General features: G+C 30.9%; 11 protein-coding genes across 11 annotated transcripts; 8 read left to right on the top strand and 3 right to left on the bottom strand.

Annotated features, from left to right (window-relative positions):
- Window positions 1-150: 150 nt before the first annotated feature.
- On the top strand, window positions 151-888 carry BN7_2393 (uncharacterized protein; the record flags this gene model as incomplete). The annotated part of the gene is made up of 1 exon (XM_011276989.1): window positions 151-888. The coding sequence occupies one exon, from the start codon at window positions 151-153 to the stop codon at window positions 886-888; it is 738 nt and encodes a 245-aa protein (XP_011275291.1).
- A 403-nt stretch (window positions 889-1,291) lies between these two features.
- On the top strand, window positions 1,292-1,930 carry BN7_2392 (putative ATP-dependent RNA helicase; the record flags this gene model as incomplete). The annotated part of the gene is made up of 1 exon (XM_011276988.1): window positions 1,292-1,930. One exon carries the CDS (start codon window positions 1,292-1,294, stop codon window positions 1,928-1,930), a length of 639 nt encoding a protein of 212 aa, XP_011275290.1.
- A 44-nt stretch (window positions 1,931-1,974) lies between these two features.
- Window positions 1,975-3,527, top strand: BN7_2391 (ATP-dependent RNA helicase; the record flags this gene model as incomplete). The annotated part of the gene is made up of 2 exons (XM_011276987.1): window positions 1,975-2,654; window positions 2,771-3,527. The coding sequence occupies 2 exons, from the start codon at window positions 1,975-1,977 to the stop codon at window positions 3,525-3,527; spliced, it is 1,437 nt and encodes a 478-aa protein (XP_011275289.1).
- A 55-nt stretch (window positions 3,528-3,582) lies between these two features.
- BN7_2390 (uncharacterized protein) lies at window positions 3,583-5,166 on the bottom strand (the record flags this gene model as incomplete). Its single annotated transcript, XM_011276986.1, has 1 exon — window positions 3,583-5,166. One exon carries the CDS (start codon window positions 5,164-5,166, stop codon window positions 3,583-3,585), a length of 1,584 nt encoding a protein of 527 aa, XP_011275288.1.
- Window positions 5,167-5,801: 635 nt separating this feature from the next.
- BN7_2389 (phosphatidylinositol-specific phospholipase C/glycerophosphodiester phosphodiesterase family protein) lies at window positions 5,802-7,091 on the bottom strand (the record flags this gene model as incomplete). The annotated part of the gene is made up of 1 exon (XM_011276985.1): window positions 5,802-7,091. The coding sequence occupies one exon, from the start codon at window positions 7,089-7,091 to the stop codon at window positions 5,802-5,804; it is 1,290 nt and encodes a 429-aa protein (XP_011275287.1).
- Window positions 7,092-8,444: 1,353 nt separating this feature from the next.
- Window positions 8,445-9,812, top strand: BN7_2388 (uncharacterized protein; the record flags this gene model as incomplete). Its single annotated transcript, XM_011276984.1, has 1 exon — window positions 8,445-9,812. The coding sequence occupies one exon, from the start codon at window positions 8,445-8,447 to the stop codon at window positions 9,810-9,812; it is 1,368 nt and encodes a 455-aa protein (XP_011275286.1).
- Window positions 9,813-10,493: 681 nt separating this feature from the next.
- On the top strand, window positions 10,494-11,402 carry BN7_2387 (uncharacterized protein; the record flags this gene model as incomplete). Its single annotated transcript, XM_011276983.1, has 1 exon — window positions 10,494-11,402. One exon carries the CDS (start codon window positions 10,494-10,496, stop codon window positions 11,400-11,402), a length of 909 nt encoding a protein of 302 aa, XP_011275285.1.
- Window positions 11,403-11,771: 369 nt separating this feature from the next.
- BN7_2386 (uncharacterized protein) lies at window positions 11,772-12,836 on the top strand (the record flags this gene model as incomplete). Its single annotated transcript, XM_011276982.1, has 1 exon — window positions 11,772-12,836. One exon carries the CDS (start codon window positions 11,772-11,774, stop codon window positions 12,834-12,836), a length of 1,065 nt encoding a protein of 354 aa, XP_011275284.1.
- A 289-nt stretch (window positions 12,837-13,125) lies between these two features.
- Window positions 13,126-15,351, top strand: BN7_2385 (Transcriptional activator ARO80; the record flags this gene model as incomplete). The annotated part of the gene is made up of 1 exon (XM_011276981.1): window positions 13,126-15,351. The coding sequence occupies one exon, from the start codon at window positions 13,126-13,128 to the stop codon at window positions 15,349-15,351; it is 2,226 nt and encodes a 741-aa protein (XP_011275283.1).
- A 255-nt stretch (window positions 15,352-15,606) lies between these two features.
- On the bottom strand, window positions 15,607-17,298 carry BN7_2384 (Myo-inositol transporter 1; the record flags this gene model as incomplete). Its single annotated transcript, XM_011276980.1, has 1 exon — window positions 15,607-17,298. One exon carries the CDS (start codon window positions 17,296-17,298, stop codon window positions 15,607-15,609), a length of 1,692 nt encoding a protein of 563 aa, XP_011275282.1.
- A 476-nt stretch (window positions 17,299-17,774) lies between these two features.
- On the top strand, window positions 17,775-18,704 carry BN7_2383 (Aldo-keto reductase family 1 member; the record flags this gene model as incomplete). Its single annotated transcript, XM_011276979.1, has 1 exon — window positions 17,775-18,704. One exon carries the CDS (start codon window positions 17,775-17,777, stop codon window positions 18,702-18,704), a length of 930 nt encoding a protein of 309 aa, XP_011275281.1.
- Window positions 18,705-18,723: the final 19 nt, after the last annotated feature.

The raw sequence follows: 18,723 nt of genomic DNA, 5'->3' as shown, positions 1-18,723 counted from the left end.
CCCGGATAAGAAAAAGTCCATTGTTCATTGACTATTGTAAATAGAACTCCTGACTCCTGACTCATCAAGTAGCCCTTGTACAAATATCTCTAGGGTGTTCAATTGAAAACTCATCATTTGAGTCAATATTTATCAGGTTGTTCCTTTAGGATGCTTCACAATCGTTTTATTGTGGTTCTTTTATGTGTGGTTTTCGTTATTGCATTGTCAACTAATCAAGAAAGTATTGAGTTTCAACTTTACAAAGCCATTGATAACTATCCAATCAATGAAACAAGCCGGGATGAAATACGTTTAGTTCTTTCCAACTATAAGAGTGACCTTCTCAAGATGAGACTTGCAGCAGCTGCACTTTTGACAGTTGGGCTAAGTTTTATTGGTGGTGGCTTAAACCACGTTTGCAGTAATACAATAGTTGGTCAACCACTTGGAAATACAAATTGTATCATATTGAATATAGCTAGTATTGCCTTGATAAATGGCCTACTGCTTAAGGGTAAGGTTGATCCTAAAAAATTTATGATTTTATGGCATGGTGATTTTAAATTGAAACCTCCACAAGATCCTAAAGAATGGAATGATATTGTTAAAACTGCACATGATCAAGGCTGGAAAATTGAAACTTTATATTATACAACAATATTATGGAATGATGAAAATGACGTTATTATTATAGGACGGGATCGTAATGTCGTTTATTCGGTTGATGGCACTATATTCAATCGGTTTGGAGGTGATAAATCAAAGTATAATATTATACATTTCAAAACCAAGCCATCATTAAAAAAAACTGAATCCATCTTTTTTGGAGATTCAAGGTTGATAGATAACAGTTTAGCTGATTTTGGGATGGCTATGAATATCAGTAGCTATACAGATTTGCTTTGAAATATGCTTTGATATCCATATAAGTACTTATTGTTGGCTTATTATGGTGTGTCCCTTACCGGCTTTGAATAATAAGATCAATGTAATTATAATTTTATTTGTTAATATTTAGATATACAAAAGAGAATTTGATAAATTGCAAGGCTTATGATTTATCTATGCTTGATATATCCAGGTAGAAATTAGGAGGCTTTCCCGGTAAATAAATGGGCCTTATATGAAATGTTGTTTCTCAATTCAATTACAATGTGACCAGTCATACATTTTGATAACTCGAGTCTGGCTTTTGAAAAAAAATCAGTTTCAAAAGCATAAAAAGATCAATATCTAAGGTATTCAAGAAATAAACTCTTTTAATCATGGTTTATTGGAGCTTATCAAGGAATAGGGGAATCCTTTCACAATGTTTTTGTTTCGTTCTCGAGTGGGCTTAATAAGAAAATTTAAATCATTTCCAACATTGAAAAGATTTCATAATTTCAATGCTAATGCTACACCCATTTTCACACCAAACCTTTCTCAAACTCCACATAACATTGAACTGAGAGAATATCAACTAGATTGTATAGAATCATGTTTGCAAGCACTTGAAGAAAACAAAAGAAGAATCGGTGCTGTTTTACCAACTGGTAGTGGTAAAACTGTTGTTTTTGCACATTTATTGAATCAAGTTAAACCTAGAAAGGGTTATGGTGATAAAACTTTGATCTTAGCACATAGAAAAGAGTTGATTTTACAAGCTGCTAAAACTTGTCGAAGTATCAATCCAGATAAAAAAGTTGGAATCATTATGTCTGATGAATCAAGTGCTACTGATGATGATGATATTATTGTTGCCTCAGTTTCTAGTTTACAAAATGATCAAAGACTCAGAGCTCTAAACCCAAAGGATTTTAAATTGATAATTGTTGATGAAGCACATCATGCTGTTACTAATAGTTACCTTAGAGTATTTAATCATTTTGATGTTAAGGATTCAAATTCTGATGTTGCTGTGTTGGATTTTCAGCCACTTTACAAAGAGATGATGATAAAGATTTGAGTAATGTTCTTGATGAAATTGCATTTCATATTGATTTGGAGTTTATGGTTAGTAGAAAATATCTTTGTGATGCTAAAGTTACTACTGTGAAATTAAAAGATGCTGATTTGGCGGAAGTTCAAACTACAATTTCTGGTGGTGATTATGCCTTACCAAGTCTTGCTAGAGAAGTTAATAAGATTGAAAATAACAAACTTGTTGTTGACACTTATTTGAATCTTGTTGAAACCCGAGGAATAAAATCTACTTTGGTATTCGCTGTTGATATAAAACATGTTGAAGATCTAGCCAAGTTATTTCATGATAGAGGAGTCAAAGTTGACTATGTTACAGCTAGAACCAGTAGACATTATAGAGAACCAGCAGTTCAAAGATTCAAAAATGGTGAAACTAATTTATTGATCAATTGTGGTGTATTCACAGAAGGGACTGATATCCCTAATATTGATAGTATTTTAATGGTTCGTCCTACAAAATCAAAAAATCTATTGGCACAAATGATTGGAAGAGGTTTAAGAAAACATGATGGTAAGGATGTCTGTCATATTATTGATTTTGTTGGTATAAATAATTCTGATGTTATTTCATTACCTTCTTTGCATAATTTAAAATATAACTCTGAAATAATTGATCATTTTGCTGATAAGAAAAAAAAAACACCATCTTCAAAAAATCCTGAAATTTCTTTCAATACAGTAAAGGAACCAAATCACAAAACACTTCAGTACAAATAATCAAGTCCGCTAAATACCCTAATGAAGATGGGAAAGATATTGATGAAAGAACCCCTGATGATCTTGAGATTGATGTGAATTCCAATTTTAATTCAAAAGAACTCAGTTATGTTCCAGAAGCTTTTGATCAAAATATACTTGAATTTTCCACGTATAAAAGTCTAAATGATTTTAGAAATAAAGGAGCTGATACTTGGACAAATGATTTATTCTTAGTGAAAAACTCATTATACCCTTGGCTTAAAATTGATGAGGATACTTGGATAATCTCAAATCCTGATTCATCATCAACTCCTATTAACTCACATATAAAATTACAAAGACATAGAGAAGGGATCAAAAGAGGATTTTTGAAACATGTTAGTATTGATAAAGTTTATACAAGTAAAAAGGCATTTGAAAGAAACTTTGACAAAAAATCTCTAGTTTATTCATTATCTTTACATACTTTGAAAAACGCTGAACATCCAAAATTTAAGTTTGATTTCCAAGGATCTAAAGATTCAAAACAAAGAAGGTTTAGAAGTAATCTAGATGATTATGAAAACTCTTTATTAATGCCATTATCAAGAGATATTGTGATACCTTTATCATACGTTGATAAATTTGTCAAAGGAGTGAGTTCTGATGATTTTACTAAAAATTCAAAATGGAGATCATTACCAGCTTCTGAATCATCTAAAACTTTTTTACTTCATTTAGTAATTGAAAGTCAAATTGCAAAGACATCACCAGCTAAATTAATTCCAATGATGGGAATGGTTCAAAGTTTAACAGAAGGTGAAGCCCAAGAACTTATCTTGTCATATACGGCATCTGGAGGTGTATTATTTGAGAAGTTGATTAAAAAAAGCATTATATAGAAATTTTTATTAAAAATATAACATATTTACAAGCATTGTAGCTATATTAACTCAATCACAAAGGATATATAAATCTCTTATTCTCCAAATCAGTTAGATCCAACATGGCAATATCAACTTTTTCTGATATTCCTTCATCATTCTCAACGTAATAATCATCTTCAAAATCAGTAGCATGTAATCTTTCTTCATTTCTTTTCTTCAAAATATATCTTATGGTTAGCAAAATAACACCATTTAAAAAAAATGCAACAATTATTTGAACTATCCATGAGGTATAATATCTTGGACTATTCTTTGGATTCCATAAATTTGGACTGATTATATTTGCAATCGCATAAGCAATCATAAACATAACATTTCTATAAAGTTTCTTTGTATAACCACCAGCACTTGAAGTTGTCCAACCTAAAGCGACAATATAAGTGATACCTTTTGATGAACCAGCAAGAATCATATTTGCCAATAGAGCATATTTCTTCTCCCATGGGATTGTACACATTGCAATACTTGAAGCGATTGGTAAGATTAAACAAACACAACCAATATAAGCATTTTGATTGGGGAATTTTTTGATAACAAAGGCAAAAATTATGTATAACAAAACATTCCAAACTGAACCTGCTGCTGAGACTAGTGATGATCCTAAATTATCAACACCAATGTCGACATATAATTGATTTTGTTGATAAGTTAATGAGTTTGATAACATTAATGTGAAAGATTGGAAAGCAAATAACCAAGAAATTGGGTCTTTTAGAGTTTCAATAATTTGATGCTTTTTGACTGTTTTCTGTTCAATTGATGATTTTGTTGACTCTTGAATCCTCTTGATGATGAACACTTTTTCATTATTTGTTAAAAATTTAGCATTTGAAGGATTATCTGGGTATAAAATGAAAACTGCAATTGATAAGAATAAACTTAGACCAGAATTAACAGCCATAAAGACTCTCCATGGATATGTTGACATTAAATGTTCAGCTTTCAACAATCCAAAAGCTATAAAACTTGAGATAAATGGAGCAGCTGATGCTGAAGCCCAAAAAATTGGTTGTGCAATTTCTCTTTGTTTTGTATCTAAAAACATACCTAATGTCATTTCACACGCTGGCGTAACAACAGCTTCAGATGCACCTAAAAGGAAACGACATGCCATCAACTGACTATAATTCTTACAAGCAGCAGTACCTCCAATGATAATAGCCCACATGAATATAGAGCCTGCTAGATATTTACCTATTGGTAATTTTTGCATTAAGATATGACATGGCCATTGAGCAACCAAGTAACCAACATAAAAGATTGAATTTAAATTATTAAACCCGCCTTTTGTCAAACTTGTATCTTTATAAATACCTAGGATTGTGGTATAACCAATTGTTGATTTATCCATAAACAAAATCAAAGTGACCAGAGAAACCAAAAATAACACCATAGTAAAGTTTTTTCTTAAGACTTTCTTCTCTTCATCTTCTGTTAGCTCAACATAATTAGGCTCATGCTCTTCCATAAATTTAAGTAGCTCGTCGGCTTCTTTATAAGAGACCTTTTTTGAATTGTCTTCTTTATTATGATCATGTTCTGATGGACTTCTAGAAACGTCTATCTCATCAATTACTGTCTCTTCTTTTGACATCTTGAGGTGAATTTGATAAGTACCATAGTTCTTTACCAGATGTGTTCATTGATACATTTTCACTTATTCATATATAGCTGAAAATTACCAAGAATTCTGTGCACACCAAGTCTTAACTCACCCACATCACCAATTTAAAGTTCAAAGATATTTAGGGATCCAAGCATCTAAACCACAGTACTGTACCTTTATTGGTGATATTGTATAATCAGTGGCTCCTTTGAATAATTTCAAACAATGCAACACAAGTTGATGCTGTTTTTCAGAGATTCATTGTAGGTATTATCTCTTAGCATTCAAGCAATAAGTCTTGGATTGAATTTTGATTCATTCTTTAAGGGTCCTATCACCGTGGAACGAGTTCAAGCCACCTTCTTTTGGCACCTTTGAACTTTGTAGGCAGACAATAATTGAATTTTGATAATATTATTACATAATTATTCGTGATTTGGAACTCGGCGCCACACTTTTTGCCCGAGATCACTTGGGTACAAAAGATTGTGTCAAAACGAAAAATCTCGATAATGTTAAAAGCTCTTAGCTTAACTAAACGGTTACAATTGAGTTGGTCTACAAATTATGGCCCATGTAATGATGGTGCATTATATCAAGATATTACACATTCTGTTTAATTGCTAAAACATAACAGCTCCTTTCAAATCATCAGCATTCAACAAATCCACTCCCAATTCTAATAAATCTTTCCAAACTGAATTTCTCACAGATACTGGCCAATTTGGTGTATCCCATATTCTTGTTTTGATATTTTGTGCATGTGCTATATCTATAACTTCTTTAATCTTGGTTTTCTGATCATCATCTAATCCATTGAAACCCAATGCTGATTTTGATCCGGTTATTTTTTCTAAGGATGATGAGCCATATATGGAATTGGTACTATTGAATTTTTCACTAAAATCAGGATCATTCAATGGTGCATCAATGAATGTATATCTTATATTTTGCTCTTGAATTTTTTCAAATGGAATATTACCACTTATTGTTATTGTCAATGGACCTTTGTTGAATTTCTCAGAAGTGGTATTATAATAACTTAAATAATTTTTGCTGATCAATGGTTTCAAATTTTTCAATATTAATGGCAGTGTATCATTACCGTTAGTTTTGATATCAATAATCAAATCAAGAGATTTTGAAGGATCATTATAGAAGACCCCTTGTAAACCATTAGCCAATGTGTCATTTGTTGCATCAGTACCTTGTTGTTGATCCACAGAAACTTTTGAATTAACATCATCTAACAATGCTTCAATATTTGAAAGATATAATGAATTCAATGTTTTATACTTTGAAAGGCTTAATTTTTTATGACCAACATATAATTCTTGATATGAATCATGATCATTAGGAAACCCCCAAACATCTGCTTCAACTGAACTAATACCTAATCTTAAAGCTTCAAATAACGGTGTTTTTCTCCAATAATCATTATGTGAATGAACAGGAAGAACATTTTGATCTTTATTCATCAACTCAATTTTATTTTCACTAGTTATTGCTGTTTTATATCTTAATATTGATGCTGATTGTGGATTTAAATTATTATGAGATGTTAAATAATCACCAAAAAATGTTGGTACTTCATTAGATTTAATGAAAACTACTAAAACAATGCACAGGGAAACATTAACTAATAACAATATTGAAACTATAAGCCCCATAACCCTTGATTTGTTTCTTCTAAATGGGTTTAGAACATTTTGAGTCCATTTTTGTGATTGTTGTTGGCTCACATGATTTTGGAAACCTTCTAGTTGTGTTTGAGATTCTTCATCTGAATTTATATTGAATTGTGATAATCTAATGTTTTTTGACGTATCATTATCTTCAGTTAAAGAATTGTCTGAGTTATTATGAAATAAGATTGATTTTTTGAAAGGATTCCAAGTCGAAGAGGATGTCATATTTTGATTTTTTATTTGTTATCTTAGCTTTTACCATGAGTTGATTATCAATCTTGGCCTTTGACTTATGTATTTATATAATGAAAGGTATCTAGTATCTGACTACTTTAATTGTTTACAATATACGACAAGCTATAAATAGATTTTTATTGATCTTAGATTATTTAGATTTAGCATGAATTATTTCAAATTTCAGTAACTTATGGGCTAATTGTTTGGTTTTCTGTCCGTTAAATACCTTGATGTTATATAGCTGCGCATGTTTTGATATGCATATCAAACCGCCCCAATTTATGATACAGATTCTTCTATATAGTCAGCTATACGCTACAAAATGTCAATATATGATTTATCATGATTTTTTGGGGTGTAAGCTAATATATATTATAGGCTATTGAAAGAGTCTAATGCTGACCAGTTACACATCACAGCTATTATAATTAACAGATGAAGGCATAATATCAGCCCGAAGAACTGGCAGTTGATAATCTAAGAAGTCGGCAATGGACAGATACAGGTTATAAGCCAACATGTTATATATGAATTATATATGAAACCCTTGTTGATCTGCTTTAGATATTTGTTATACCATAGTCAATGACGTCGTTCAAACCGACAATACTATACTATCAATTGTATACGAAACACGATTAATTATCGGACCCTTATTAAGCCATTTTCATTAGTAAGATCCCAAAAATAGTATCAGTTAAATTGCCTCATTAGTGCAGGCATGTATTCATGTAGTTTAATTATATAGAATGTCTTCCAAGTTCTCACAGTCATTCATGACTACGAGTATAATAGCTTGTCGGCTTAACAGGCTGCAAAATCCGTTCAATCATAACGTGTTTGATGGCTGAATATTGACATGTTCTTATAATTTTACCCATAGGCTTGAGATTTTAATATAAAATGATCAAATATCATATCATGATACTATAGGCTGGTGAGATATTTAATTGAAATGAGTTATAGTAACGCTCAATAATCAATTATACTCCTTCAAAAAACCTGGTTGCTTAAGGATTTCAAAAATCTATACATAATCGTACATGCATAAGTTCGTGCTGTTTAACGCACTTCAATCTGGATTCTGACATTCTGTAGTACTATGTACCCAAAATCCCACCAATTTCCAAATTCGACAAAGTACGACATGTCCTTTGTGATTGGTTGTATAATGTTTGACTCGTAATTCAATTAATTTTTGCATTGAACCACTTTTTCCATGACGAAGATTATTTTTTCCAAACAACTTTTCAAGCTTCTAAATATTAATGGTTTAGCAGATCTTGGCTTGAACAACGGTGCTTTTTCTATATAATATTCAAACATTAATTATTGACGCAAATGAAGGTCAATCTCTTCATCTTATTAATCGGTTGGGCTACCAGTGCTTTGGCAAGCTATAATTACACATTATCAAAAGCTGAATTCAATTTACAATGCTTTCCTGTGTATCCGAATGATCAAATTCATATCAATTTCCTCAATTTCACAACAAAACCAGAGTTTGAAGACAAGAAGATTTCTTTACCATTCATATTTTATAGAAAAAAGGATATAAACATTGATAAAGTTTTCGCTGGTGAGACCAATATTCATCATATTTGTGATCAACCAGCTATTGAGCGTGGGTATTGTTCTGAAAAGCATTTAGGTAAGATCTTGTATGAATATAAAGATCCTGAAGCTTCACAAGGTGAATTATTTAGTACAATCTTGACAAATTTTGGTGAACTGAAAAATATACGTGAAATTAAAGAAGCTGGTTATTATTGTGGGAATACTAAAAGTTTTAAAGCTGAAAATTATAAAGTTGTTATAACTGTTGATGATGGGTATAAAACAACTTTAGGCTCAAGACAATCATATAAAGTTGGTCTTGTGAAACTAACGGTATCACTGATTAATGCCTTAACGTTTATTAATACTTGGAATAAATGGAGTCAATCCAATGGAAGCCATACACCATATTTAATCAAGTTATTACAAATATACTTGGTGCTAATTACATTTAACAAGTTATTTGTTATATTACCTAACATTACAGTGCTTTGGGATATTGATTTCAGATTAGAGCATAAAGATTGGTGGAATGTTTTTGATTTTCTCTCTGAGTTTGCACAGAAAGTTTCATTTAGAGGATGTTTGTTTTATCTATATCAATATAGTGGGAATTTTTCATTTGATAAGATTGAAGAATTAGAAAGTGTTAAAGTTCATTTATTTTTCTTTATAATTGATATTGTGTCAATTGTTTTAGATGTTTTTTACCTATCAGATGTTTTTGAAGGAGCTATTCATACATCATTTTTAATCTTGACTTTTATAATTTTCATTTTTAATCAAATTTTTTATGTGAAAAGTTTCCTTAGATATAAAAAATCTGTTAAAGAATTTAAAGATTTTAACAAAACTGATGATCCAAAATTAAGTCAATTTAAATGGTTAATCCTTTCAAGATTCTTTATGGGTTACTCTGAAGCTATTATAGGAATACTCGGTGTTATTGTTGTTCTTATTTCACGAGTATTATTGACTACCTCTCTTGTACTAGAAATCTTCTTTTTGGATGGTGAAGAATTTATCTATGGAACTTATATGGATATACCAATTGATATTTTCTTATTTTTTATAGAGTTCTATGTGTTTAATGTTATTTTGACCCCAAAGAACTATGAAAAGGTTATTAATTATAAAAAGAATCTTGATTGATTGTTTGTTTAGCTAAGAGAATATAATATCATGAATTATCAACTATTTTTAGACTTGGAACTCTTGTAGTGTGTTTCAAGTTGCTCATTTTTTGTTTTATATCATGAGTATACGTCTATATTTCCAATGACCAGTACTTCGTCTATTCTGGAAAGTACTTTCAAAGTTACCTATAATGATATCACATAATCGGAAATTTGAGCTATCTATCTTGTTAAATGAAGACGTTTTATACCTTTGTCATTGTGCATATAAATATACTGCGCTCAGATCGTTAAGGCATGCTATTAATTTCAATTATAAAGTGGATATATCATATAACAGGCTTTTAGTACTTGTAATAGTCTCGGGAACCTGGACGCTTTGGGAAGTGGTTATGGCTCTCTGGTCACCCGAGATATACTAATCAATTGAATTTTGTGCGTATAAACTTATTTCACTTCATATATGATATACTCCAATTAACCTTGTCATGTTTAATTTAGATCTATAAGTTATTAATAGAAATAATGCTTATCTTGCTTTAGATGATGCTCTAAAATTAAACCATACTTCGATTGTTGTTTAGAATCATGAAGATATGATGAATTATGTCAACTATATAAAGACAAGCTTGAATACTCCAGATATCAAATCTTAGAATGAATTACATAGTATAAAGATTAAGTCTTATAATTAATCATGAACTTTAAGAACTCCAAGAATAACAGTTATTTCAACTTAAATATTTGCTTACTTATCCCAATCATTGGTGTCAGTATTATTGCATTAGTTTTATCATGCTTAACTTTTTTGAAAAGTCCAAATACTTCATATTTTATGATTGATTTCACTCAGGCTAAATTAGATAATGTTTATCAATTTTATAATAAAAATGATCCAACAACTTTATTACCTTATGATATTGAAACTAATACTACATTACAACATCAATATCGTTTTGGATTATGGGGGGTTTGTGCACAAAATGGTAAAATTGATTTAAATGATATGACCAAGGATATTGATTGCTCAAGATTTGTTTCATATGGTATGTCACCATGGATTCCATATATTTTAAAAGGTGCTGTTAAATTAGCATCAAATGATGAAGATTTTAATTTAAATTTACCTGATTCAATCATGAGTTTTAATCCTGATTTTGCTATGGAACAAGCATTTAATGGTATTTTAGGTGGAGTTATATGTTCAATTTTAGAATTGGTATTCTTATTTATCGGTGGGATTGTTAGTGTAATAATTAGATCTAAGGGTTATGCTCAAAAAGCCAAAATCATTATGTTATCATGTTTAATCGCTATTAGTTTAGGTCATTGGGTTTCTATGAGTATTGGATTATCAAGTTGGAAATATGTTTCTAATACACTTGATGATATTTTACATAATTCCTACTCTAAAGTTCAAATCAGAGGTATTCAAAGGGAAAACAATTTTAGAATGGGTTGGTGTTCTATGAGTTTTGGTGTTATTAATTTTGTTTGTTTAATCATCATGTTGATTAATATTTGTTTGACCAAGACCACAACATCTCAAAGAACTACACCAGACGCTTCTGAATCAGATCAAGAATCTTTGGAAGAAAAGGCATGATTGTATACTACTATAGCTCTTCAATATCACAGCGAATTCACTCATTATAATTTACGTAGATGTACTTCTTGTTTATATAATCGCGTTCATCTGATGTGGTCTTGATCATAACGCTAGCGAATATTCTTCTAACCAAATCAGAAGCTTCTAACATGTAAATCTTAACGGGTATAAAACTATTCTTGTGTTTACTTCGTGAATCGTCGTGTGTTTGTCAGAAAGATCTTCTGTGAACATCGTATAAACTTAACTCTGAAGGCTGAAGAACTGTTGTTTTTGTTTATATATCATGATTCATCACATTAGTGTTGAAAATTTTCCATCTTTGACTATGTGAACAATAATGCCTCACTATAGACCAAGAACAAAATGAAACTAACTACTCTGGATTGGGAGTTACCGTTATTCTTCACACTGCTATCACTGATTCTTCAGATTGTTGTCTTCTGTAAAGATCCAAGGAATTCATTTTATAGAATAGATTTAACAAATTCTCCATTAGATAAATTTTATGAATTTTATCCATCAAATGATAATACAACTATATTACCATTTGATCATATTAATTCAAATTCATCATTAATCAAGAGTTATTATTTTTCATTTGGAATTTGGGGGTCATGTCCTGGTAAAAGAGTTACTGATGAATCTAAACCAGTTTTTGAACATCAAACAACAATTGTATATGATCATGAATGTTTAAAACAGATATGGTCTGGTTCTTTCACAGGTACTTTAGAATACATTTTCTATAACGCTATTAATACTAAGGAGTTAATGGATAAAGATATTTACTTTAACTTGAAGTTACCTGATATTTTCAAAAAAGATTCTTCTAAAGATGTTGAAGATAGTTTAAAAGTTAGATTTGGTATTTCATTTGGATTATTATTTGCTGGTGGTGAGTTTCTAACTCTATTATCAATATTTATCATCACAAGATATTATGTTACAAGGAAACTTACATTCATAATATTATTTTCATATTTAACATTTGTAAGTTTATTCAAATGGGTATTAACAACAGTGGGGATGACTTCTTTACAAAAACTTGCAAATCAAATGAGTGTTAACCTTACACAATCTTTTGATGAACTCAGAATCTTTGTCAATAGATCAAATACTGTATTTGCACTAGGCTGGTCCTCTGTGGCTATTGGTATTATAGATTCTATAATAATGGCATATTTATTATACAAAATCATAACATATAAAGAATTACATCAATCAGATGTTGGATCTCAAATAGATTTTTGTGATCAATTTGAAGAAGTTTCAGAATTTGAAAAGGAGAAGAACAAGAAAGAAATGGATAATGTTACCACACCAACAAGTAATCATCATAGTATTTGGACTCATCACGATCTCTCATGGGATAATAAAGATGGGTTTTGGAACCATTCTGATCGGAGTAACAATATATCCAGTGTATAATGAAAGCATTAACCTTAATATATATAGTATACCCATGGTTTTTAGTACGCTTTGTATGACATTGACTTTGTGAATACCGGCTATTGGCCATTGGCTATATACCTTACATAATACCCGGACAAACAACCACCCAGTGAATGTCGGGTGCAATAAGGCCATTGATGAACCATTTCTCCACAAAGTCATGAATCACAATGAGCTCAGTCAATCAATTGATAATCTGGGGTAATTGAGCTCATCTATATAAAGTATGACAAGTCCGGCTATTGCTTAGTACTCTTTGCTGGATATGACACCACCCAGAAACAACATGTTAGCAACTACAACATCATCATCAGATCATACCATTATGAAAGACCAAAAAGTCAGACAACGAGCTTCAAGAGCTTGTTTGAATTGTCGTGAGCTCAAGATCAAATGTGAATCTTCAAATGATGGCAATTGTGTCAGATGTAACCGTGAAGGGAAATCTTGTGTCTTTGTTACTAGTAAAAGAGGTGGACATTATGGTAAAAACAGATCAAATTCATTTGATAATGACCGGATATTAAACAAGTTGAGCAAGCATATAGATAATAACAAACATTCATTGGACGTTGAACGTACATCTGATGGTAACAAAAGAAGAAAAAGTGAAGATATTTCATTAACCACTATTCAAAACCCTTCAGATTCATTAAATTTATTAGCTCAAGCTGCTTTCAAAGGTAATGATTATCCAGTAAATACATCAACTGATAACATTCATGATCAAAATAATGAATTATTATTCAATTCTAAACAAATTTATGAACAAGAAGTTGCAAAATCAAGATCAAATTCAATTCATTCTTCATCATCATCATCATCATCATCTAGTCAAGATACATCTAACTCAAGTCCAAACGAACGGTTAAAGAAATTTTGTCTCGTGGAAAGGGGAATTCTTACACCAACAACTTTTAAAACTTTGATTTCTACATATTTTATAAGGCATCATCAATATATGCCAGTATTACCAGCTCATAGAGTTCTTAGATCTGATTCTGAATTATGTGATTTAGCTGAAAATGAACCAATTTTAGCCATAACATTTGTTATTATAGCTTCAAGATTTGAAAATTCTAAAATCCATCAAGAAAGTTGGTCATATATGTCTTCAATTATTCAAGACTTAACTTTAGGAATAATTAAACCAACTTTAGGTGCTATCGAATCTCTATTAACACTTTCAGAAAATGTCCCCATATTAAAACAAGTTGTAAACCACAAGGAATTATATGAATTAGAAGAAAGATTTAGTTGGAATTTAGTTGGTCAAGCTGTTAGATTAAGTTATTATTTAGGTCTTGATCAAAAAACTTTATTAGAACCAAATGATGCAATGAGTGAAGAAACTCATAGAATGAGATTCATATGGACTTATTGTCATTTAGAAGAACGTCAAACTTCAATTAGATTTGGTAAGGCATTTTGGACTCGTGGTCCAACCCTTTGTTTCCCTGGTATTATGGGTCAATCATATCTTAATAATAATTATAATGATCATGATATTTCAACAACTTTGATCCCCTCGGTTCATACTCCAGATGCTTATTCTTCTTATATTCAAGCAATTATTGATAGTACAAATTTAATGTCAAATATTCATGATTTATTATATCCTTCAAGAGATCGGACTATATCATTAGTTAATCAGGGGGATTATCATAAAATCTTGGATGAATTTACAATGGGTTTCACTACATATAAATTAACTTGGAATTCCAAAAATTGGGATATTTTATCATTAAATGAAACTGTATGGGTAAGTTTCAATTATGCAAAATTATATGCTTATGGATTTGCATTTGAAGCTCATATGAAAAGAGCTACTGAGAATTCTTCAAATGGTACTAAAAATGTTAAGAAAATTTTCCCCAAGACAATGGTTGCAAGTCCTGATGCAAAATTTATAATTGAAGCTAAAAATGCAGCTGTGGAAATTTTGAAAAGTTGTTCAAATAACCTAAGATCTTATGGTGCAATGGCTTATCTTCCTGCGAGATATTATGGATATTTTGGTCATTCTGCTGTTTTTTTAATCAAGATTATATTTACAGGTGCAGTTTGTTATAAAGAACAAAAAGAAATTTTAGATTTAATTGGTAAATTAATTGAATGTTTTTGTGATGAATTCAAAAGTCTTGATAGATATCATCCATTAATTAGATGTGCTCAACAATTGAAAATCTTAATGCAAACATTATGGACCTCATCATCAAATCCTCATAATGAATCTCATTCAGATGAACAAATTGTTCAACCAGATACAACATTCCAAGATGATTTGGATTTAATGAGTACATGTAGTGATTCATTAACTGGTGATATTTTCAATTTAGTTGATAATTTTACATTTGATCATTTTAGTCCAAATTTAATTGATGAAAGTGCTGAAGCTGCTACTCAAGAATTAACTTCTTACTTTACAAATGATTTAAATAGTAATGTTTGGTTGTCATATTTCCATACTCCAAAACCAAATCCTTTTTAAAGGGCCATGACCTGTATAGATTAGTTCAGTGCCTTTATTTATTTGATTCGTGATGTATCTACCACAAAAGTTCCTAGAACATGTATTAATTATAAATATTATTCGATTTCATTCATAAGATGTAAATTCAGGTCTGCTTGTCTAGATATCACCAAAATGTATAGTTCTACAAGCAAACTCAACATAATTCTTCATATATAATATAAAGCAATATACAACCTAATTATTTTTTCTTAATTCAATTCCTGATTGAATTTAAACTTGAGCCTGCTCAACATGTTCAGAATCTGATTTTTCATTTAAATCCACTTGACCTTCATCTTCTAATCTTTTCTTTAATCTTTCTTTTCTTAATTTTGATGAATAACGAACACCAAATCCATGATTGAAAACTTCTTTAATTTCTTCTAAAGTCATATCAGTAACTTCTGGATAAAAAAATATAATACATAACCAACCAACAAATGTTGTCCCAATATAAAATCCAAATGCACCACTTGGTGTTAAATGTTTCATCATTGATAAATAAGTTGATGAAACAACAACATTTGAACCCCAACATGTACAATTTAACATTGTTGCACCAATAGATCTAACTTCCATTGGAAATAATTCACCACCAAACCATGCAACATTACCCAATCCAACTGCATACCCTGCTATATAACCAATAATAGATATTAATAATAAAATACCTGCCCAAGTTAGTTTTGGTGCACCATCTAACTCTAAATTACTATTTATTGGAATATAATGAATTGAAACTGCTGCAATAACTAAGAACAAAGTCATGATCCAAACAGTTGAAACTAATAATCTTCTTCTACCAAATCTATCAACGGTAAATAATGAAACAACAGTAAATATACAATTAGCACCACTTGTAACAATACTCACTGCAATTGGTTGTGAAAACCCAACAAGTGAAAACAATGTTGGAGCATAAAATGTAATTGTATTACTACCAGCAAATTGTTGAATACCCATAAGACCACAAGCAACTATTAAAGCTTTAAGGTTAAACTTATTTGTATAAAGTAATTTTAATCTTTGCCAAACGGTATATTGACCAACGCTTTCACTTTCGAAATGGAATGATGAACTAATTAATGAAACTTTATCTTTAACTTGTGCTTCTGTTGCATTTGGATAAATCTTTCTAATAACTGCAGTTGCTTCTTCATATCTATCTTTTTCAATTAAAAATCTTGGAGTATCAGGAATCATATAAACTGAAATACCAAATAACATTGCAGGAATAGCAGCAGCTCCAACCATATATCTCCAACCACCTTTAACGTTTTGGAAGGCAAAATCAATCAAATAAGCGATAACTTGAAACCCAGTGATACAAATGGAATCCAATGTAATTAATTTACCACGTAGTTTAGCAGGTGATAATTCAGCAATGAAAACAGGTACAATCATAGGAGCAAGACCAACACCTAATCCAACAACAAATCTACCTATAGACATTTGAATCAATTCAAAAGCCGAAGCTTGAATGATAGAACCAATAATAAATAACACACTAGAGATTAACAAAGGTATTCTTCTACCGATTCTATCAATGACAACACCACCAACAATACCACCAACAAAAGCACCAGCAGACATGATTGAAGTAATCAATTCTTTTTCACCTGTGGTTAATGTCTTACCCAATGCATCATCAATAGTCACCAAAACACCAGAAATAACAGCAGAATCATAACCGAAAAGAGCACCACCAAGAGCCACTGCAAGAGTTATAGCATAGATGAAAGGACCGATTGGGGTTTCTTCAATACTATCCAATTTTGCAGGATCAGCTTCATTCATAAATTCTTCATATGATACTTCAGGTTTATCAACATTCACACCATTTTCAAAAGTTAAATTTAATGGTTTTAATTTGTCAAGTGAGTTATTACTCTTTGTACTTTGTAAGTCAAGCACACCAGTCATGGTTGAAATATAATTAGCTAGTGACTTAAATATCAGATCAACAATCAGGCGATTTCATTCTTTACATAAATACTTTTAAATCAAGAAGCTGGTTAATGCCATGATGATGGGGTACCGGATATTGATCTATGCAATGGGCATTGTTCCTCCGTTCCTGGGGTTGTTTTTCTGGGGTTCCAATGAAATCAAATGACGTACAATGTTGCATGTTTTGATTGTTTATTTTCTGGAGTTTTCTGGAGTTTGATTGTTTGATGACACGATGACACCTTGATAAGATCTCGGGGCTTATATTCCTTCAATAGCCGGTGTGATAACCGGACTGATAGCCGGCATGCGTATAGTGCTTTAGCCTTTCAAAAGGTAAATAAGCGTCAAGAAGTAAGCGTAAAGAGCCTTTGAGAGGTATATTATAAGGTCATTTCCCCTGATATACACCCAGAATGTCAAAATAATATTTCAACCCAACAAGAAAGATGACCCATCAAGCTACAACCACTTACACGTTAAACTCTGGAGCTCAAATCCCAGCTTTGGCCTTGGGAACATGGCAAGCAACTGATCAACAAGTTTATGAATCTGTTGTACATGCTTTACAAAAAGGTTATAGACATATTGACACTGCAGCTGCTTATGGTAATGAAGAACCAATTGGTCGTGCTATTAGGGATTCTGGTGTTAAAAGAGATGAGCTTTTCGTTACTACTAAATTATGGTCTTCAAATCATAATGATCCAGAATCTGCAATTAGAAAATCATTAGAGTTATTAGGTCTTGATTATGTTGATTTATATTTGATTCATTGGCCAGTTGCACTAAATCCAAATGGTAATCATCCTATAGTTCCAACTAAACCTGATGGTTCAAGAGATATAATATTAGATTGGCCATTCACCAAGACTTATAAATTATTAGAACCGTTAGTTGAAAAAGGTTATACAAAATCTATTGGTGTTTGTAACGTTACAATTTCTAAATTAGATCAACTATTATCTTCATCTGATATTAAGATCAAACCTTCAGTTTTACAAGTTGAATTACATCCATATTTACCACAACATAAACTAGTTAAATATGCTCAAGATCATGGATTAGTTGTGGAAGCTTATTCTCCATTAGGCTCTTCAAATTCTCCACTGTTAAAAGATGAAGATATTCAAACCATTGCTAATAAATATGATAATGCTTCAATTGCTACAATCTTAGTTTCTTGGGCAATTTGGAGAAAGACTGTTGTTTTAGCTAAATCTGTTAATCCATTAAGAATTGAATCAAATTCTCAAATTGTTGATCTAGGTGATGAAGATGGTGAATTCTTAAATAATTTTGCTGAAATAAAAGGTGGTATCAAGAGATTTGTTGATCCAAATTGGAGTCCGGTGGTTATCTTTGATACAAATGAATAATTGGATAGCAATATATTTT

This window comes from Wickerhamomyces ciferrii, contig 00054, assembly GCF_000313485.1.
Source record: "Wickerhamomyces ciferrii WGS project CAIF00000000 data, strain NRRL Y-1031 F-60-10, contig 00054, whole genome shotgun sequence".
In the NCBI taxonomy this organism is placed as follows: domain Eukaryota; kingdom Fungi; phylum Ascomycota; class Saccharomycetes; order Phaffomycetales; family Wickerhamomycetaceae; genus Hansenula; species Hansenula ciferrii.
This window is presented reverse-complemented; position numbering and strand designations above follow the sequence as displayed.